This window comes from Triturus cristatus, chromosome 3_2, assembly GCF_964204655.1.
Source record: "Triturus cristatus chromosome 3_2, aTriCri1.1, whole genome shotgun sequence".
Taxonomy (NCBI): Eukaryota; Metazoa; Chordata; class Amphibia; order Caudata; family Salamandridae; genus Triturus; species Triturus cristatus.
Window position 1 is genome coordinate 478,533,538 of NC_140584.1, and position 23,104 is coordinate 478,556,641.

A 23,104-nucleotide genomic window follows, 5' to 3' on the forward strand; every position below is an offset into this window, starting at 1 on the left:
CACTGATTCATCTCACAAGTCCCAAATGAAGACTTATGCAGACACGTATCAATGTGCTTGAGACATAAGGTTACAGAAGTGAGATAAAGTGGATTTCTGTTGCATTACCTCCCCCACAGTATTCGCTTCTTTGACTGAATGTGCACTGGGTTCCTACTTACCAGGTTCCCAGTGCTTGTGCTCTTTCGCAAAAGTGTACCACTGTTTCCAGAATTGGCACACCTCTGGCTCACATATATATCCCTTGTAAAAGGCACCAGTGGTACCAAGGGCCTTTTGACCAGAGAGGGTCTCTGAGGACTGCAGCATGTATTGTGCCACCTTAAGAGACCCCTCACCAAACACCGCCATACTTCCACTGCAGCCTGCGTGTTTTGGTGCAGATAAAAGTGAAAAGTCAACCTGGCACACATCCCTGTGTGCCAGGTCTACCATCACTGCAAGAGGCATAGGTAAGTCACCCCTACAGCAGGCCTTACAGTCCAATGGCAGGGTGCAATATACCTCATGTGAGGGCAGATATGCCCCTATAGTGTCTAAGTCCATTTTTAGATATTTTAAGTGCACAGTGAAGTCATACTGAATCCATGGGCTGGGAGCTTGTTATCACGAGTTCCACAGCTCCATGATGGCTTCACTGAATTCCAAGATGTTTGGTACCAAACATCTCAGCTTAATAAACCCACACTGACACTAGTGTTGGGTTTATCAAGAGATGCACCCAGAGGGCACCACAGCCGTACCCCCTGAAATCCTACCAACTCACTAGATTGTGCCTGACTGGTCCCCACCAGCCTGCTACGTCAAGGCATGTTTCTGACCCCCTGAGGTGGGAGCCTTTTGGTCTTGTGGGTCAGAAACAAAGCCTACTCTGGGTGGAGGTACTTCCCACCTACCCCCAAGCAGGATCAGCATAGAAAGGTGGTGAGCCTCAAAGGCTTCCCATCCTTTGTCATGCTAACGAGGGCCTCTCCAGCTAGTGGAGCTGGCCGTTCCCCTGACCAAGGCCGATTTTTGGCGGCAAGGTCGTAGGAAAAATTAGTAAGCAGGAGAGTTGCGCCCCTCTTAGCCAGGACCACCCCTAAGGTGCCCTGAGCTGAAGTGCCCCCCTCCTTTTAGACCCCTCCATATTGTTTTGAAGGACTCTAGCCAATAGGGTTAGGGATTTGCCCCCTCCCAAGAGGGATTGGGCATACAAATGTTATATGCACCCTAAAGGTAAGAAGTCCATTGGCTACTACATTCTGACCTCTGTAACACCCCTAAAACTAGTATTTAGGGGCACCCCTGAACCTTAACCCTCAAATTACCGATGACCTACGAAGAAGAAGACAAAGAAGAGCTGTGCAGCAGCGAAGATTGAAGACATCAACTGACTTTGCCTCAGCCCTACTGGCTCGTCTGCAGCCCTCAAAGACCGTGCTGAAGAAGATTGACTCGCTCCGCAGTCCAGCATCCTCCAAAACCCTCGGAGGACTGCCTGCCTTCTAAAAAAAACTCCCAATCTCCAGTGGACAGCGGACCTGTACAGAAGAAAAACAACTCTAAAAACAAAGTGCTCCGCCTACAGAAACGTGAAACCGACCACTGCTGCAACCGACACTCACTGCTTGAGTTCCAGTGGCTCACCAGTCATGTAAAGGTTCCCCAGCACTTTTGAGCAAGAACACACCATAGGCTGGTCCCTGCCAGATTCCACGTCGATGCCTGCAGCTTGTGCACTATGTCCCCCCAAACGCGACCTGCCGTGGTAAGCTGTTTTCCACTGCCAAAGGACATCCCTGCACCCGAAGCCCCTGGGACTTGGGGAGATCAACCGATGGTGACTCAATGCTCCAGCACATCCCAACTTACCTGTGCAGCTGTAGGTCTCCATTGATTGGCCTCCTGGCCTGAGCCTGCAGCCTTTTTACGACTTCGAGGTTACCTATTGGTTTGCATTGGGTGCCCCGACGCTGTGTTGGCACTTTGCAACTGGCCACCACTGTGTCACTGGAAGTGTAAATTTGGTGTTGCCTTGCAGCTCCCCTGTGCTTACCTTAACCCCCAGAGACTGGGTTACAAAACTGTGCTACTTACCTCTAAGTAATACAACATTGATTGCCCCCTTTCTCCATTAGAACCAGATCCTGAGTTTGACCACTGCACCCGGCTGCCCCAGTGCTGCTCGTGGTGCAATTTTGTCACTTACCTGAACCTTACCTGTTACTGATTCTTTATCCAGAAACTCAATATTGTAAATCTTACCTGCATATTGCTGATTGTGTTTCCTCCCATAGGATAACATAGTGTTTTTGAAAAATGCACTTTGTCCACATTTTACATTGAAAGTCATTGATATTGCAAAACGTATTTACATGCAACAAAGTATCTTTGGTTCTATAAAATTAATATACTAAAAGTAATATTTTTACCAACCATTGGTCTCGGATTTATTCATTGAGTGTATGTAATCATTTCTTGCCTGTGTGTGTACAACAAATGCTTAGCACTGCCCTCTGATAAGGCTAACTGGTAGCCCACACTACCATAAAAGAGAGCATTAGTATTATCTACTTGAGCCTCTGTATAGCCTCTAGGGATCAACCTATGCACCCTATACCACATTTTGGGGTAGTATATACAGAGCCAGCTTCCTACAGTGTCCTTGTTCTGCAGAAGCAAAAACGGAAATCTGATGCTCCGTTAGATGCAATCCATCGCAAGTTGTGACTAGTAAGAGACATATAGTGACATCTGACCATCCTGGAAAGTCAATTGCGAGGAATTCTCCTATTTCAAGCACCTGCCTCAGAGTTTAGACATCCAGAGTGAGAGTTTGTCATGTGAGGGCCAGGACAGCCCCAGGACTGAATCAGTATCTAGATCACCAGTGCCTGCTGCAGTTGTTTTGCCTGTGTTTCCTCACCCTCACACCACAAAATCTGTAAGAATGGTTTGAGCACCTCGATAACTCATTAAGGAACTATGATGTACATATATACCTTTTTTTGTTTGTACTTTATATTTAACAAAGAGGGAGAAGTATTGTCTTGTGCAATATAGAGTGCAGGACCTCTATGGTCCCTAACAGACTCAGTAGACTTGTGATGTAAGTGATTGGGTGTGGTTAATAAACTTTGTGACACAGTATGTGCTAGTTAACGGTAACACTCTGAGAAATAAAGATGTGTAATACTGAGCTCTGTGTGACGTCGTACATTTTCATGTTACTGGGCTGGGGAGGACGCTACACCAGGAGCATTCTTTCTCTGCCACAGTAAATTATGCATGTCCCTGTAAGCAAACTGTGTGCTGCTCCCTGAGTGCCGGTATGGCTCAATGACTAAAGGATCATTTATCGCTAAAGGCAACGCCTTGTCTTACAAATTACCATAAGTTTTTACCCTGTACCTCAAAGTGTACAACACAAGATAAGTGGGAGGATATTGAGATGGGATGTGCTGGTCACAGATACGATTTGTTTGTGTTGTCTAATTTCTGACATGGCTCTCGGGTTTTTGGCTTTGGTGCTGGAAGGGGTCTGATGAACTACAGTGATTGGAGGAATTTGCTGGTCAGTTGGAGGAATGTGACACCCCTGAAATATGGCAAAGTCTAGTTTCAGAGTTCTCTCATGAAAGCAAGAAAATGTGGTTTGTGGAGTGACCTTAATTTTTTGTTTGTGTTGGAATCGGAGTTTGAGGGTCAAATCAAGGGGACAGAACAAGAAGCTCAAAAGGCCTGAGACAAAATACTCTGTTCTGGTGGCTTGCTTCATTTCAAGAATAATGCCCAGACCTGCTACAACTGTAGCTGAATGTGCCGTGGGATTCAAAACAGACGTCATCTAGTCTACCCTATCGTCCTGGGAAAGAGGCACCACATGCCTTATTCAATGCTTTATCATAAATAAGATAACAGCCTTGTGTTCTTTTCAACTGTTACTTTAAGAATTGCATTGCTTGTATTTCCCCAGTGGTTAGATCAGCGCCAAGTAGAAAGATGTGGACAGAGAAGTCTAGTGTAGCACAAATATGGGACCTAAATGGTTATCTTTATTTCCATAAGAGTACTCTGTTCTAATCCAGTTTCCTACCAGGCGCGTTTGCAAAAAACACTGGAAAAGCATCCAAACCAGAAAAGATATTCCATATACTTGGGTATCAACAAAACACTTTCCACTAAAAAAATCAAATTAAAAAATATCAAACACAGCATATTAGAGCGACCATACCGCACACAACCAGCTCTTTCTGTACTGATATGGCATTTATTTGGCATCAACATGATCTGAATACCATTTATCTTTATACTCACCAAGCCGGACTATCTGAACAGCTTGGTCAGCAGAGACTTGTGTAGAATTATGAATGACAAAATGGTGGGCCTCGCTGGTCAACAGAAGACAGATTTTGCCAAACAGGAAAAATTGCAGCTCTCCATATGGAGCAGGGTTCAGGGTTCAAACCGTGAAGGTAGTAGTGGCTCCGAGATTTATTTACACTTTCAGCATGTCACCAGTCATGATCTTAACCTCCACCTTAAATTCGATAGGCAAACAGATAAGCTAGTATGTATATGATCCAAAACCAGTGAGATGTGTAATATCTAAACTATTTGCTCCCAGCACCTCTGGAGGGCTATCTCTGCCCCATATGGAATTTTACTACATGGCCCATTACCTCATCTAAACCATTTCACGTCTGCTTGTTTTGCAACCATAAGGATAAATTCTCTAGAGGTTTGAGATCTCCATTTGCAAGCAAGAGATGAATATCTAATGTTTGTATCAGGACAAAAAAAGGTTTCGAAGACAGGGTATGCTTGGCTAGAGATGTGGAGTACTGGCACAATTCAGCATTCCTACTCTATGCCGGCAGTTTTAAATCCCATCCGGTGGTGCTCAGGACTCAAACTCCAGGGACACTCAGACTCTCTAGTTGAAAAGGTTTGACGGCTACATCAGCTTAAGGTTTGAGTCACAGTTAGAGAAGATTTGCAAAAAGTTACCTATGTCTAGAGTTTAATCCATTTAAGGGCAGGCCAGCACATTGAGAAGTTGTGAAACATATTGACAGCCTTATTTAGAGCTTGGGATAAGTAACTTCCACCCCCCCTTAGTGTGCTTACAGCATCCATACACTCTAAATAAGGCAGACTGGACACCCGTCACTATTTGATGGATTGCCCGCATCCGCTAAACTCTAAATAAATTGCTTGGCTTCACCTAATACTAGCCACGATTCGAGTGCTGATTCACAACCTCAGCATTATGTATGATCAAAAAGGGTAGTTACATTCTCCTTGATCTCATACAAGTAAAATACAATCATTTTATTTTAAAATGTAAGCTTTGCTGTATGCACATTATTGACACTTAAAATAAATATGAAGAAATAATGACCTCAAAACTCTCAAGGTCAAAATTATAACCAAATTGATAGTAATGATTGATTCCTGGCCCTGGTTTTATTTTGAATCCATCCTAATTTTGATGATGTTATGGGTCACCATCACATTGTATATGCAGTATGCCCAATATTAGAATTAGTCTTTAGGACTGAGTAATTGTCTACTAGCTTCACAAATGCTGATTGATAAATGTACAACAAACCAATATGGGATCTGTCTTGAGTAACATTCCACATAAAGACCAAGTTTGACTTCACTCTGTTCAGCAGGTTTTGCTCTAGCAAAGACCAACATTTCTGATGGTAGATACTAGCAGAACCAAATCAAACTTCCAATGCATTGGGCCCAGTATGGACCTTGGGGAGACGAACTATAACGGGTTGCTCAATTTTACACAAAGTCGTGAAACAAGGTGAAAATGATCAGTAATCTAAGTATTCTTCTCCTGTGGACAAAGCATGTCAAACATAATCACAGAGTCACTACTGTCATCTCGGCAATCCCTGGATAGTCTTTATTTGAAGCGGTAGAAACGTTGTGATCTCAGATGTAAAACAACTAAAGTGTGTCTGTTATGGTTAGGAAAGCAAATAATATTGTCATTCACATCTTGTTGCTATGCCAGATGACAAAACAAATTAAATCATTGCGGTCATCAATGTTGCAGTATTAAATTAAATTTTTTCAAAAGGCCTTTGTCCATGTCAGGAGTAAGTTACATCTGGGTATAGGTTGTCTGTGTGTAGGGTGTAATGGGCGTGTGTGTAACAGATGCGGGCATAGGGTAGCTGTGTGTAGTACACAGAGAGCACGTGCCTGTAAACACAAGAGCTTAGCACGCAGCCAGTGACTGAGTAGTGTATGATACTCACAGAAGGAGTGGGCTTTGGCCATGCTGAGTGAAAGCAAAATAACAAAGCAGCTGATACACCCTCATATAGAGCACACAGCATACGGCCTTTAGACAAACAGAGGACTCCATGTACAGGAAACGGATTGACTCACTGATGATGTCACTGGCTACCTATGGGGTGGTATAGTCCATGTCCTTGCTTGGCTTCTTCTGAACATAGCCTCTGAGGGCATATTATGTGACACAATCTATGGCCATCCTCCTCTTGTTCTGGGCCTAGCCATAACAAGGCAAAAACTCTAGTCCGAATGTAGCCACCTTTTTAGATAGCTGTATGAATTTTCAACACAAACAACGTACAAGCAGCACAGCTTTCTTCATCCTAAACTGGGTGATTTATTCTGCAATTTTGTTAGCAGCCTTGACTACATTTTCTTTTTGGAAGCTTGAGTAAGAACGCAACTTCGAGTTTAGAAAGGTGTGTGCAGAACCCTCAAACAGCGAAGTTATAAGAGATTCAGGGGGCATATGTATCAACCGATTTTGTATTCGCAAACGCTGCCAATCGCAAAAAAACAACGTTTGCGAATACAAAATCGCAAAAGGAGATGTGTGAGGCATTTCAGCCTCGCAATCTTAAGGAATCGCTAAATTTGCGATTTCTTAAGTTAGCGTAAGCATTTAAGAAATCGCAAATTGCGATTTCTTAAATGCAATGTAACACGCACCCAAGTTGTTCGATTTCTCCTTAAGAAATCGCAAATTACCACCAACTTCAAGTTGGTGGTAAATTGCGATTTCTTTGAAATATGCACTTTTTAGCATATTTCAAAGTGCCATGTGGTGCACATACATGCCCTTAGGGCATGTATGTGCGCCATATGTGCACAGATGCTGATTTCAGGGGTGCATCAGGGTGTCATCATGACACCCTTGCACCTTTGAAATTATTCTCAATTTGCGATTAGCAAATAGCGAATCACAAATTGAGAAGGACTTCCCATTCATTGCTATGGGCCTCCTGGCCCATAGGAATGCATGGGAAGGTATTCCTTAATTGCGATTTCGCAATTTGCTAATCGCAATTAAGGAATTTTAAGAAATACCAAAAGTTTTGCAATTTTTTAAATACATCCCGTTTTGCAATTCTCAAATAGCGATTCTCAAAAAATCGCTATTTGAGAATCGCAAATGGAGATGTTGATACATATGCCCCTCAAACAGCTCTCTTTCAATGGTAAATGAGACTGAATCGTAACCGAGGGTGCAGCTGTCAATGGTGCAGCAGGTGCAGTGGCACTGGGTCCCGGAATCCTGTGTAGCCCACTGAACCCTGATTACTTCTGTGCTGTACTATCCTACCAGAGGTCAGGGGTTAGGGTAATTTCCTTTCTTGCAGTTGCACAGAGACCATGGCACCCATTTCTACGCCACTGGCGTAACGGAAATTGAGGGGGCCACCCTGCAAGGTACATGGAGAGGCCCTCTCTGGAGTTAAAGCAGCTCTACGGCCAGAGTGCAGTTATGAGGGGGCTCTCAAGCTCCAGATAGCCTGTGTTACGCCCCTGTTCTACGCCACATAACTGCATTGCCGCTGTTTTACGTTTGCGTTAGCAATACCAGCCTACTCCAAATCTCTCATCTTCCTGTTCTTTATCTTACAGCGGAATCAGAGGTGCGTTTTTGTTCTTCCCCTCCCTGTAGCTGGTATTGATGACTTTCTTTTCACAGCATCGGGGAGCAATTTAACCTCGTGTGGTCAGTTTTCAGCGGGGTGTCCGAGTCGGGGAAAAAAACATCTAGCGTCCAGAGATTAGAGGACGTTCAAAGCCGCGGTTCCCACTGAGGTAATAACGAGCGAGGTCAGCACGCGCCGCTCGGACTCGGGCGCTTTGAAATTACGCACCGGACAGGGTGGCTTTCATCCCAGCCACCCCCGCCAGTCCGCCGAGAGAACAAATACAACTGCACAAAGTTTTAATTAGCTGGCAGGGTGGCGTGGCAGGTGAGGTGCAAAACAAATTTGAAGCTGCCGAGCCCGGCCTGCAGGGGGTCGCAGTGTACCTGTCATGACGTTTTTACAAAGAGAAAATAGCATCTCCATAGAATTATGGCCCTGACGTGAAATCTCCGGAGGTGAACACGGCCTCATACAAACAGAACTGAAGAATGCGTTTAGACTTTCTTTCACTTACAAAGAAATCAAAGCGCTCTGGTTCAATAGATACAAATGTCATCCGTATATCGCTTGCAAAGCGAAGGGTCCCTTTGAATTGATTCAGGGGCAGTTTCCGAGTTTATTGCATGGTTAGAATGAATGCATCACGAGAAGAGGGGAGAGACCGAACAAGAGTCTTCTCCTCAAAATAGAAGGCTTTCCACCGGACACAGCGGGAGTCAAGACTGAACAAGTGTGCCAGTGGTACTACTATCTTGTGCACTCAAGAGGCCTCTTTTTGATCTTGGCTGCAGACAGCTGCAGCTGTTTGTTGGCAAACAGAACTATTGCATGTTACAATATGGAATTGGAGTGAGCATTCTGTCCATCCCATGCTCTTGACTGGCCATATTTATGGTCTATCTCACTTCCTTGACCCTGGTTCAGTGGCATTTATTTGTATTTGCGTGTGTTGTTCCTCCCGAGGGGCACTTAGATCTCATCGTGTTGTCAGAGGATTAATGTATTCTTCCACTGCTGACTTAAGACCTTGGTTGCCCTAGGGACTATTTTCTCCCCCTCAATTTGTACCTCTCCGCTCAGGCCTGCTTCTTTTCTCACCCATTCCCTTTATTAAAGAATGAAGCCTCTTGCCCCATCAGCTGAATGTCTAACAACCACCTGGTGCTCTTTGCAACACCCGATCCTCTATTGAAGGGTGGCCATCGTTAAATGGCTATTTAATCATTCCAAGATGGCCATACATGTGTGTGCATGCATGTGTAGCTGCCATCTTACAGTGGCTTTTCTTTTAGTTTAAGAAAATCCATTATAAGTTGGCAAGCCACACGTGGGTGTATGCATTGTACATGTGGGTGAGACCACAAATTACAGGGAGAGCCGAGCCAGAGCCAAGCCAATGACCGGCTCTGACTCTAAAAGCCCATGCACCAGCCAAGCCTTGTAAATATTGAAAAAACATGTTAGAATATGAGAAGGTGTCTTTAGTATTCACAAAAGTGTACTTCTTGAACACGCTGAAGCATTTATGTATCTCAGCATTGGGAGTCATTTATTAGAAGGGAGAATTTTAAACATGAAGTGAGAGCATGCCTGTCCCCTCTGTAATGACCATGTTATTAGTGAACTAGGATGCAAGACAGTTGTCATGTGTACCCTATGCTTGGCCTAGTATCACCTTAAGGATGGAGAAGCCTTACAGGCTATTAAATCAAGCACACAAGAGATTGTTGTACAGCACACTACCTGAACTCACGTATTTGTTTGTGTTCAGAATACAAGAACTGTGCAGTATGCTGAAGTGCAACTTTGTTGTTAAACTACACTGTTAAAGTCAAACGTTTTAAGAACCTAATGTTAAGTATTTCGAATAGTCGCCTCAGCAAAATATTCGCTGTTCCTAACACAAGTCAAAAATGGGACCCCCCACACGTCAGGGTGGAAACATATGTGCGATCTGACGGGGTTAGGTGCTACTGAAAAGACAGAAACACACGTTCCCATAGGCTGATCATAGAACTGCTAATCTAAAAGTTTTGTATTTTGTGGGAGGATACAATTAACTATTGATAACAATGTTTTTCATCTAGCACTTCGTGCCCCACGTCGGCTTTTTAACAGCTGTAAATAACAGGTGTCACTCTCACCCAATGTAACTGTACCCATGGGCAGGGCTGGCTTTAGGGCTGTGGGACTGGTGCGGTCACACTAGGCGCTGACCACAGGGGACACAGGCACTGTGTTGAGCAATAACTCATGATTGGAGAGACGAGGGGCACTTTTACCCAGTGGTAGTGAGAGAATCCGGGGATGCGGTCATGGGTGGTGTGGGCGCCAAAAATGATGGTCGCGCGGGGCGCCACAGCACTAAAGCCGGCCCTGCTCATGAGAGTGTTCCATTAAAACGTTCTGTCCTTTCAGAGTCACAATCTAGCTTTAATCTTTTTAATTGCACACAGTCTAAAGCGATGAAAAGAAGAGGGCCGTCCTACCTTTACTGCTGTCTTTTCCTATGCAGGCCGGTAGAGTTGCACTTGCTGCGGAGAAAACAACAAAAAGACACAGCAATGTTACTTAGAGCGCATCCGAAGTCTCTGTGTCAATCACACGTTATTTCATAGTGCCAGCTCCTAGTAGGATCTCGTGCAACAAACAAACAAAAAATACTTCAAGTATGAAATAGGCATTCATCGAAAAACAACGCTCGCTACAGACCAATTTCTATCAAACTATGCACTTGAACAAAAAAAAACATAATCCAGATATTTCTTTAATTTTCTACTGTCTTCTAAAAAGATATATACATCTACGTATGAGAGTAATTTACGTCTGTCATGAATATTCATGTGCCTTCCCTTTCGATGCATGCCTCAACTAAGCTCGTCACCGTGACACAATGTACATACATTTTATGTATGTTACTCACACACTCACATTAAGCTTACCAACGACACAATATATATAAGAATAGTATACCCCAGCTTGTCACACAAACACGATGTGCACATGTGTAAGCCGGATACTCCCATCCTCACACATATTGCTAACATGCGCCTATTACCCATTTGGCCATTTATTGCACCGCCGTGAAACATATTTCAACACTGCTCGATGAAAGCTTTGGGAGGAATATACTCCCGCATCGTGTGATATGTTCCCTGATACTCAGTGGAGCAGGGCTTTAAGTGGGCCGGGTCTGTCCGGGTCTGAGCACCGGCAGTTTTTTTTTGGGGCCCTCGAAACGGGTCTCTATCGGGCTCTATTTTTGTGGCTACTAAAGGTAGTCCGTTCTTTATTTTTATTTTTTTCGGACCCGTTTTGAGGGCCCAAAAAAAAACTGCCGGCGCTCAGACTCTGCCCACTGTTGCTACATTGTTAGGCAGTGCTTTAAATGGAAAAAGAGAAGTGCCGGTACTCACCAAATTGATAGGGGTGAGCCTGGGAGGTGCGTGTCTGGGGGCGTGGCTTCAAGGCAGCCTTGAACACTATCAGCATTTTCTTCTTCAATGTTCAAAGTGCCTTTGGCCAAGTTCTGCCCATAGCTGCAGGGTGTAATTAGCGTTTGTTGTAACTATATATAGCGTGAACTTAGCCCGAGGGCATTAACATGAGAAGCAGAAGTTTTACGCGAAAGCAGACTTTTTTTTTTTTCAAGGCACTCTGACAGACAACGGATCAGCAAACTTTCCCTATAACTCACAGCGCGACAGTTCCAATGTCGAGACCTCTAGCTTAGAAAAACACAGGTGTCTTCCTGTCCTGTTGCGCTGTCAGGGTGTGAGCAGGGCCGGCCTGTTTTAACACCTCATTGTCCCTTTCTTCGCGCTCCTTTCACCGTCTCACCCCTGCTGATACACACACCAACAGTCCCATCACCGTGAGGCAGCTAAACTATCGGTGATTTAGGTGAGCTGGGGAGGTCCCGAGGCGTTTGGGTTCAGGGGGCAGTCACTGCTTAGCTCAACTCAAAAAGGACCCCCTGCTGCCGCATTTCAGTCTCTATTAGCAAGGGCGTCAAATTTCTCTCCGCCTAAGGCGCTATCTTATCAAATGCCGGCTCGGAGTGTAGGGCTGCAGCCGCAACCTAGCGCCGGAATCCACCCGACATTAACTGTCAAGCACCCATAACCTAGAGACTGACCACAGCATGCCACTAGGAGTACCGGTACTCTCTTAACACAAGGAGAAGTCCCGGTACTCAATGGGAGAACACGGAGAAGTGCCGGTACTCATGATTTTCTTAAGCACACAGTGCTAGTTATTTTGATTTAGACCACGCCCCTAGTCGGATAGGCCACGCCCCTTCAATACATTAACCACGCCCCTTTTAGAGCACCCCTAGTTTTTTTTTCCCACTTAAAGCACTGCAGTGGAGTAATGACGGCAAAATGATGCCCCGCCCTGCACAATATGCAGAGGGATTAGCCTTGGTTTAAATTGTGACCCCATTGATGTTTTATGGGTACCTGAAGTTAACCCCTTGCCCTCACACCCAGCCAGAGCTGCAGGGGGGCCTGCCCTGCGCCCCTGCTAATGCTGTCGCTCTGCTGACGGCTAGACTGAACCACGCCCACTTAAGAAACCAGTGCTGTGGGCGGGTCTAATTTTGGCCAGGGTCTCTGCTCAATACGTTCTACTGGTTTAGGCAGAGGTAGGCCACACAGAGGCAGCCTCGTTCCTGTAATGCAACTGGAAAGGTTAATTAGTCCGCAGGAGGACTGCGAGGGTTTGGCTAATGACATATGCCTTAAGGCTTCCTTCCCTATGCTGCACGCAATCAAGCCCAGAGCACAATGCAGGCACGTCGCGGGCCACCACCGTTCCCGAAGCCCCCTGCCTCCACACCCCGCACATCATTCTGAAACGGCTTCACATTAGAGTAGCGATGGCTGAAGGCAGTTCAGTTCCACCTGCATTTCATGCCTTGTTAGAAGGGGGCCGGCTAAGTGCGGCAACTCCGCTGCTCATTACCATGGCAGAGAGCTAAAAAGAGCCCTAATGAGGCGAGGGTGTGCGAATGTATGGCGCGCGCGAGGGAGGGCCGGCCCCCTGCGTTCCCCAAGGGATCCGGCCAAAAATCTTCAATTTGCCATTTATGACAGCTAATTAGTTATTCTATTCAAAAATCTTTGCTTTAAATAAAAGAACTAATTACACACAAAGGTCAGCCCCCACCTCCTGTGAAGCACACATAATTGGCTTATTTCCCCAACATTGTGTGTACTGTATGCTTACACAATGCTCCTGGGCAGATGGCGTTAACTCTTCACTCGGAGCAGTTCTTTTTAAAACTTTTTTTTCCCTCGTTGCGCAGTTTATCAACGCACTGTTGACCTTTCTAAACAAAAACTCCTGAAACAGGATCTAGGCAGGCACTGCTTGGGAGTCGCGCATGCCTTCTGCTCAGAATCCACCCCGTTGTCGTCGTCTGAAGCACCCGGCATAGAAATTAGGGCATTATTTAAACACATCAATCTTGTGTTCAGCATGTGCACGTTTCACCTCGTGACATGGGCACAGCTGACGCTAAAAAGCAATGATGAGCATGATACATCTAAGTCCCGTCTTGTAAGGGTCTCTGAACCGCACATCCTTATTTACAATGAACATTTTGTACACAGGAATGAAGGGAGGCATTACAACACCACACCTCTCGTCACTCAGCTGTCTTCCTTTACAGACTCTGTATTATGCCCTGAAGCAAAAGCGCCTCGGCTTCAAGTTGTCCTGCAGTAGCCACAAATCTCAGGCAGTGAGTATCTGACACAACGACCCAGTCCCTAGAATCAGTGGTGTTTTAAAGATGACCCCCCTCGCAACGCCGCATATTTTATGATATATGATCTTCCAGGATTGTTATTTTTGTGCTTTTGTGAAACTCCATAGGGATTCAATGCACGCTAAAGGGGGAGTTGTTATAGCACGTTCTGCTGATTCAAGAAACAGGATGGCAGCAGTTTCAGCTCCAGTTCTTCGGTCAGTTATGAGCAGCACGTTGTGAATGATTTACAAGAAAGTGGGAAATCAGCCCCTTTGAGATGCTTCTATATTTGGACTAACAACAGTCCACCTTTCTGGGCTATCACAAATAATTCAAGGAACGAAACTGGGAAGCTGAAAATGTTGCAACTTTTCATGTGAACTAACATCGAAAGAAGAGAATGCTATTCATTAGCGCATTTGTACTTCCTAAAGTTTTTTAAAATCTTTTTTGCTCAAGGGAAAGAATACACTTTTCCCTGTAGATAAACCCCCCGTCCAACGAACCCTTTTGGCTCCAGATGGACTCTGTAGAACTGTGATGTAAACCTTAGAGCAGAATGCATTGAACGCTGATATTATTACTATTATTATTGCGGTTTTATATAGCGCGTAGCTGCCCAGAGGGATTCCCAGCGCTTGGCAGAAGGCTAAACAACTTCAAGAGTGGTAAAAGGGTAGTCCAAGTTTCAAGCATGTCAGCATGGAGAGGAGGATTGAAGTAGCCACGTTGTTAGCTTTCTGCGGAAGGCAAGTAGAGAAGACCAGCGTTAAATAGATTGTGGGAGACTTCAGTTGGTGGGGAGAAACACCTTTCATATGAGCCTTAGTCGAGACAGGGATCCTGGCCCCGGCCCAGGTCAGACGCAGACCGGCATAGATGGGCTTGCCTTTGGCACTCCTTTGGCGTGTCCACTGCACATCAGAACCAGGCTGCCATTCAGTAGTGCAGGCTGAGCCTCAAAATGCGGATCAGCTGCACCACAAGCCGTCTAAAATAGCGGCTGCCAGAGAGCTAGGAGAGAGCAGAGTGGAGCAGGAGGGTGCGGACCTGCAGAGTGTCAGGTCAGTTTCAAGGTTTCTGTGCTTTGCTTTTTATCAGGGAAGGGAAGAACCCAGCAGGAAATAAAAGTTTTAAAATAAAGTAAATGCCAATTTTTAAAAAGAGGAAAGATTCCCCATGTGCCCATGCACTCCTGATAAGTTAGTTTATAGAGTAGAGCCATTCCTTGACGAGATATTGCCGATCTCTGCGAGAAAACTGTATTTACAGTTTAGATACGGTACACTCTCACTAAGGGTTTTCTCATGTAAATGGTCCAATGATAAGTCCATGGAATGTCCGGCTTGTGGGGGTAAGGAAGAGTCTGTAGCCCATGTTTTTTTTTTCTGTACTGGATAAAAACTCATACGACATCGCTGGCTTATTCCACCTTGTAGAAATCTTGGGGTCAGTAATTATAAACAGGCACTCAGAATACTACAAACTAATACTTCCACACCTATAGTCTTCTCGATCTCACGTTTCATTAATGCCATGTGGCGCAGGAGAAAATCCTTTTTATAAACCCATAAGATCCATCTTTTTTTGCTGTTTACTCATGAGGAATTATTCTTCTGTACCTTTTTAAACTTTTTATTTTATAGTTTTTAACTGTAAATAATCTGTATAACACAATATTTATATTCTGTTTTTATCTTTCTCTTTTGCATTTGTACCCTATTTGTCTGAAATTTTGTATCTTTGAGGGTCTATGACCGAAATAAAGATTATTTGATTGATTGATTGATAAGTTAGGAGCAAAGAGGCTGACCCTGCGTGAAGAATGATAAAAACAATGTAAACGCTACCGGAGCATGCACTCACATATAGAATGTTGAGTTTGCGGTTACACACAGAAAAATAAAGACGTGTATTACTAAGATCCATGTGTGGCATAGTCCTTTGCGGGAACCCAGGCTGGGGAGGACGCTACGGCGGGTGACGACTTAAGAGATAAATAATCAGAAGATTGAAAATTCTCTCCCAGCGAGTTTGCCATAGTCCAAGCCAACTGCTTGTGTATGCCACAAGTGAGGAACTGACACATCATATGTGGAGTCAAAGCACAACTCCAGCCACCATAAAGAAATTAACATTTACGTAAGCCTTGCAAAGAAATCTTCATATTGATGACCGAGAACTTGCTAGTCAGATCATACTTAAAGGTACTGTGCTGCTAAGCAATATCCAGTCTTATGCAAACTGTAGCATGAATGCCGAAAGCAGATACAACCAGATTTTCAAAGAGCAGCTATTGATAATCACAAAAAGCAAGAAAATGTTACAATTAGATATGGGACTGATTTCTATGAATTACAACATGATTGTTCACCACAAAATAGTAAGCCAGTTTCCTTCACTTTTTCATGGTTTGGGAAAATTTAAGAATATGAAAATGAAGATAATGAAGTTGCATATTAATGAGGACTCTGTCCTGTTGCTCAAAGACCTAGACAAATTGCTTTTCATTTGCAAGAAGCTATTGAGAAAGAACTTGAATTGTTACTTAAGCATGCTATTATTGAGCCTTCCAATGGCCCAGTGCCATGGGTTTCTCCCATAGTAGTAGTGCTTAAAAAGGACAGGGAAGGAGATGTATGCATATGAGTTGACCTGCATCAAGGCAATTGAACGAGAACGACATCCTAAACATTGCTGAAATGATAATGCAATTAAATGGTGCAAAGGTCTTCTGTCATCTTGATTAAAATAAAGGTTATCATCAGTTAGAACTTGAAGAAGATTGCAGGTACATCACAACCTTTTCTACACATGTTGGTCTGTTTCAATAGAAAAGACTGTGTTTTGGTGTGTCATCTGCTGCAGAGCTGTTTCAAGATGTCATGTTTCTCCTCAGTCATCCCACATCGTCTCTCCGGTTAGACCCAGGAAGCACACAGGCTACCTCCCCTAAGCCAATCACAACATTGCAATGCAGCATTGTGATTGGTCTAACTGCTGTTTCTCTGCGCTCAGACGGGGAATGGAAAGCTGGGCATGTTCCCCACTAGGCTGTACAATGCAGCCTAGTGGGGAACAGGCAAACTGAGCAGGACTGTTTGGCTGGCCCGAGTGGGCCGGCCAAGCAGTCATGCACACTTTGGAGTGCAGTAACCACTCCTCCTCCCGGACATCATGGGTGCCCAGCCCGCACTGCCCAACCTTACTGACACCAGAAATAAAATGATAATAACAGAAATAACTTTTGTTATTATAATTTTCTTTTTTTCTTTTACAATGCTCCAAGAGCAGTGGGGCGATGCTCCTACGCCTTAGTGGAGAAGCCAGCACTGCACATGCATGTGAAAAAAGCTTCAAGAAAATTAAACAAGCCCTTTAGAATGGTACTGAAATGGAATATTTGAATCCGAAACTTCATATAGAAGATGTTGTTGCTGCTAGCCCAGTCAGATTAGGCGCTCTCCTTGCAGAGCACAGTGGACACCCGAATGCTTGAAGGCATATTGTGGCCTATGCAAGTAGAAGTTTGTCTCAAACAAAACTGGCTTACGCACAACCTGAGAAAGAAAGCTTAGCTTTGGTATGGGCTTGTGAACATTTCCATGTATTCCTGTATAGAAAACCTTTTATGGTGGCAACTGATCATCAAGCTTTACTAATTATATTTGGAAATCCAAAGAACAAAATGCCTCCTCACATTGAACGATGTGGATCACGGTTACAAGAGTATGATTATACCATTGTGCATTGTTCAGGGAAGGATCAGAATCCTGCTGACTACTTTTCCAAAGTGCCTGGACATGGTCACGGTACTCCATCCAAACGGCTGAGGCCTATATCAACTTCATTGTAAAATCACACACACCGGCTGCTATTATGTTGGCCCAGATTATCACTACCACGAGCCATGATAGTGACATGTTAATGCTGAAGGTTATAATTACCCATCAGTCATAGACCCAACACACTCAACCAATCACCAGTAATGGAGACTATCAAAAGTTCAAAAATGCTAAGGATATACTGTCCATAACTCAGGAAGTAGTTATATTAAGAGGGTCAAGAATCCTGAGTCTGGAGAGTCTGAAACAGAAAATATTTGAGTAGCCCATGAAAGACATCGTGGAACTGTTGCCACAAACGAGCTCTCCGAGATCAAGTTTGGTTTCCTTACCTTGATGACAGGGTTGAAAAGGAATTAAAGGCCTGTCATTTATGCTACTGCCTTTCTACAAAAACTATTCATCACACCTTATGTCAGAACTTCAGGAGTATGCATGGAATAAAATAGCCATTGACTTTTTCGGTCCACTTGACAATGGGCATCATCTACTGGTAATTATGGATGAATACTTGCGACTTCCACTAATTGAAGTTCTTTTATCTACAAAGAATCATTGAAAGACTAGATGGCAGTTTTGCGACATGAGGCGTTCCTGCCACAGTGAAGTCTGACAATGGATCACCTTTCAATGGTCAAGAGTTAAGAGATTTCTTGGAGCAAAATAAAGCATCAAAAGCGCGCACCTCTAATTGCCACAAGCCAACGGATTTGCTGAGTGTTTTACGAGTAAGCTAAAGGAAGCAGTGCAGCCTGCCACTCTTGAAAAGCTCAATTTGAAAACTGTATTGAATTCTGCCTTGAAAGCTGATCGGTCGACACCTCACTCAACCACAGGTGAAAGTCTTGCAACTCTGTTGTTGGGGAGAGCATTGAATTCCAAGTTTCTTTAATCAATCAATCAATCAATCAATCAATAAATCAATCAATCAATCAAGAGAATGATAAGCGCACCACTCACCCTTGAGGGTCTCAAGGCGCTTGGGGGGTCCGCAGTTCCGAATCAGTGGAGGAGCCAGGTCTTTAGAGCCTTCCTGCAGGTGTTTAGGGAGGGGACACGTCTGATGTCGGTGGGGAGCTCGTTCCAGGTCTTGGCTGCAATGTAGGAGAAGGATCTTCCCCCTGCTCCGGCTCTGCGGATGTGCGGGGTTTCAGTGAGGATGAGGTTGGTGGAGCGGAGGTTTGGTTGGGGTACGTGGAGGGGGAATCTGTCGTTTAGGTATTGGGGTTCGGTGTTGTGCAGGCATTTGTAGGCGTAGGTGAGTATCTTGAAAGTGAGTAGAAAATGAATGATTGTGCAGTTCCTAACATGAAGGAGAGTTGAGGAGAGTTCAGGTCTCTTACGGATTGCCCTCACACACCCCGAAGGATGTCATGCTTCATCATAGGGCTTTTGCTCCTTGCCGGGCCTGCGCTGCAATGCCCGACATGCACCCACGAAGGGGCTCTTTGCCGCAGATCTTTTCTGATGAAGCCGTTGGGCGTGTGAGGGTATGTGGTCAGGGTAGTGAGTGAGTGATGTGAATTAAAATAGGTCTAGTACTGTCCTAAGTAATGGATTTTATTCAGAGGGTGTACTAGCCTAACTAAAAATGGGTGAGCCCTGCCTGGAGGTAATGAAACCACCGGCTCAAATTAAGCGGAGTACCAGAGAGTGAGCGTGGACACTGCAATATAGCAGGAACAAGTGACAGGGAGAGATCAAGGAAAGTTATGCAAAAAAAAAGGGTCAGCGGTGGAAGATTACAGCTCGTCTAGTAAAAACACCGTAATATCGAACTGCTCCTAGGTGGGAAAAGGGAAGGAAGCTATTGAATCAAGAGCAGAGATCTGACACAGATAACAGTGCTTTCCAATCATGAGATAGGGTCTCACCCAAAGCCCACTCTATGAATAAGTTAAGCAGTGAAAAGTATATGTCTGAAACAGACATCTGAATCTGTCTGTAGCCAAGTAAGCAGCCAGAATGCCCTCATTTTAATTAACTTTTTTGTAGTCTTATGTAGTGTATTGAAGCAGGTTACATGAGCACCTGTTACATCACACAAGGTTAGATTCATTATATGTTTTTTGGCACGGGCGATGAAACATTTTGTCTAGAATCACAGGATGTTGAGCTGATGCCACAACACAAACCTGGTTGCCCAGTTTCAAAGACGGTAGCTCTGGCCCTAACCCCATAATGTCACACCCTTTTCCACCTTCATGCTCTTAGCCAATCTACATGGTGATAATTTGGAGGGTCATTATGCAAAGTGATGGGAAGCACGGGAGGTGGTCGTTAGACAATCTCTCAAAAAGAGCACTCTGACTTTAGGCAAAGCTTCCTAATGTTGTCAAATATTGCACATCATTCACTGGGTTATTTTTCAACAAGGCCTCAATGTCAGATGTGGGTTTACACACATGACTTGCTGTTCTGGTCTGTGCCTACTTTTATAATTGGTTTAGCTCAATTTTTGCTATGCAGTGAAACTAAATATTAGCCGTGTGCGCATTAATAAAATGTGCGTAAGGCAAAACCATGTAAAATACCCTGCCTCTGGTTTGAGGGGATAAATAAATATACATTATGCAGAATAGAAGGGCAGGAGAGTTGCCTCTCTAAATAGTTCACACGTCTAAATCTCACACTCACAGTAGAAATGATCACCTACTCATCTTAGTCATACATCATCACTCAACACAAGCGCAGACAATGAGTCACATGGACTATAGCTGCGGATATCTGCGGGAAGCCATATAGTGCAAGAAATGGCCACCGCCACACTGAAATAGCAAAGTACTGACACCTCAATCCAAACATACATACTCCTGACCATTTATTGCCTCAGTGGTTTACCGCGAGGCTCCTTATGCCTTGCACCCTTAGCCATGGGCAAATAAATTGATCTGGAAAAAAGTGATTCATTCCTTTAATAAGTTTGTTCCTTAAGGTAAGCGCCTGTAGTGTAAGTCATGCACACCCATACACCTCCTTCCTGGCAACTACTGATGATTGGTCAGGATTGTATCACAATCCTGTGCCCAGCCACACTGCGCCACGTCACCGAGATCAATTGAGCATAGAAGGTGTATACAATTGTGTTGTACTTCCTTGTGTCACTTTACATTTGGTGGTAAGCTGGGAGCATTAGTCCCACCCCCCCATACATCCAGCTGCTAACGTACAGATGGAACACACTGCAAGCAGAATGGGACCATCCAGACTGCGGGAAGCAGGAGCGGAACTCCCACAGTGCTCTACCATGCCCGTAAAGAGCCTTAGATAATGGAATTACATAACAACATCAATAACTATTACAACCAACCGCAAAGGAGCACTTCTTACTGCATCAAACAAAGTAAAACCTAATTTGTTTGTTTTTAATAGTTTTGTAAATTAAATGCAACCTAGCCCTGGTCACGGACCAGTGTCTCCATGCGTGGATTCATTGTGATGAGCACAGCTTTATGCCGGTGCTCTCAACGTGGACATACCCTTTGTTACTGGAACTGCTCTCGTGCTGACAGTTTTTCGCTGCTCGCATCTCCATCTCAACCCATCTTCCCACACCACAAAACCAACTTTCGACAAAATTAATGTTTCAAAAATGAACTGGATTGAATGGCATTTCTTCACTTGCATAGCAGCACTAGGGTTGAACAATAGAACTTTCAAGCAGCATATGCAAACGAGCAGCACTTAAAACATGTTAATTGCAGAAAATTACTCAATGGAGGGCAATTAAAAATCTTTCAAGATCCTGAGTGCACTTTAGTGACTCAGACACTGGCATCCAAAGCTGTTCTATATATCTTCAAGCCCTTAAAATAGGAAGAGGGAGGCAAAAAAGTGCAGGCGGGAGAAGGCGGCGAGAGACAGTACTCTGTGCATATCATTTCTTTTACTATGATGTGATTTAAGAGCTTGTCAAAAAATTGTCAAATACTGAGAGCATCCTGATGTATCTTATTTAGACTGGGTTGAGGGACTAATACATGGAAATGTTTCTTCGCCACTCAGAAAATCCTCTATTGACTCCCGTCCCACTTTAAAATGTTGATTGCTAGTCATTCATCTAGTTTGTGGGAGACAACTCAGACTTTAGAGAACCAATTGCCACAGCGTACACTAAATCTCTTTTTTAAAATGTTTTGTAATATGCAGTTACATTATTACTCCATTGTTGTAGCATTTAACCAAACAATATGCAAATCGTCTATCTTTGCCTACTCTTGTGGGAGACGGCAACAAACTATGTATGTGGTATTCTTTAATTAGGGTCCGGAGTGGGGGATACTCAAGTCAATTTCGATCGCCTTAGGGGTTCAGGTATAAATAAAGCAGCTCCGTCAGGGATTCAATGATTTTTCACATAACCAATAAATGGGGGACAAACTCTCTACTCTTCTAAGTGGTATCATCGACAGTTGTTACTGACTTTTCCTTAATGTAAACATTCCATATTTTAATCTTCATGTACCTAAAACATGTGTGCTAATAGTTTCCTAGAGGCATTGTGAGGGGTTACAAGTGTTCATCTCCCATACAGCCCTACAAACAGTCAAGATGGAAGGTTATACACTCATTCTGAAATATTGTGGATACTTTCAATATGTCCTTTCCAATCTTTTGTCGTTTCTATGGGCGTTGCATGTCTCTCTTCCTCTCTACGTGCCCCCGTGTTTGGTCAGTGTGATAATTGCATGAGTTTACACCTGTATCATGGAGATAAATCTAAGAGTACTTCACACGCTTCTCCATTAAGTACTTCCCCTTTCAAGTACAGTTCGGTCACTCTGAGGGGGTTACCATTACTCGCTGCCTCGAATAGGAGATCCACCACTCTGAGTACAAGTCAGCATTCATTGGTCCTAGCTATAACTGTGCAGGTAAGGAGGTTATTGGGGTGCTTCTAACTATTACATCCCAATATTTCAAACGTGTGCCTATGGGTTGTCATTTTAACAAGCATGAGAGATGTGTGTGTCTCTGCTGATCAGCTATATTGTGACCAAACTTATCTCTGCCATCCCTCAGGGGAGGGAGCAGAGAGGGAGTCATGAACTTCTCCAGTTTTATACGAAATGACTGAATAGCCAGACTTTCAAATTAACAATAAAATAACAGTAAAACAAGACAGTAAGAAAACAGTGATTATCATTTGACCCTCCTACCACAGTTAGATACCGTATCTTGTGTTTATTTGTACAAAAAGTGCAGGCTCCCAAGCTTTCTGAGAAGCCCAGCAGCAACACCGGTGAATGCCGGGATACCTGAATACCAAGGCTGCCTAGCCTCGTCTTACTTCTCACCTTTTCTCTACCTCCCTCTTGCTCTGGATCGAAGTTTGATGATGAAAAATCTTTGCTGGTCCCCAAAAATGAGTTGTGGTGCCCCCCGACCAAAACCCCAGGCAGAAACTAAGACCTGACCTAATATTCAGTTGAAGAAGATATTGTCACACTTACACCTTCTGGTGTAACTGTCATTAAGGTGCAGATGAAGTGTGCACTCACTTTTGAAGGAGAGCAAGGGCATCTAGGACAGGTACTAATCAATTTGTATTTCATGGTTATCCAACATATCTT

At 44.1% G+C, this 23,104-nt stretch overlaps 1 protein-coding gene across 6 annotated transcripts in view; it reads right to left on the minus strand.

Annotated features, from left to right (window-relative positions):
- LMO1 (LIM domain only 1) overlaps nucleotides 1–23,104 on the minus strand; it is a 506,754-nt gene that overhangs the window by 195,380 nt on the left and 288,270 nt on the right. For all 6 annotated transcript variants that reach the window (XM_085646830.1, XM_085646832.1, XM_085646834.1 and 3 more), the window contains one exon: nucleotides 10,418–10,462. In XM_085646830.1, coding sequence (XP_085502956.1) covers nucleotides 10,418–10,462 — 45 coding nt within the window. The remainder of the gene's footprint in view (nucleotides 1–10,417; nucleotides 10,463–23,104) is intronic.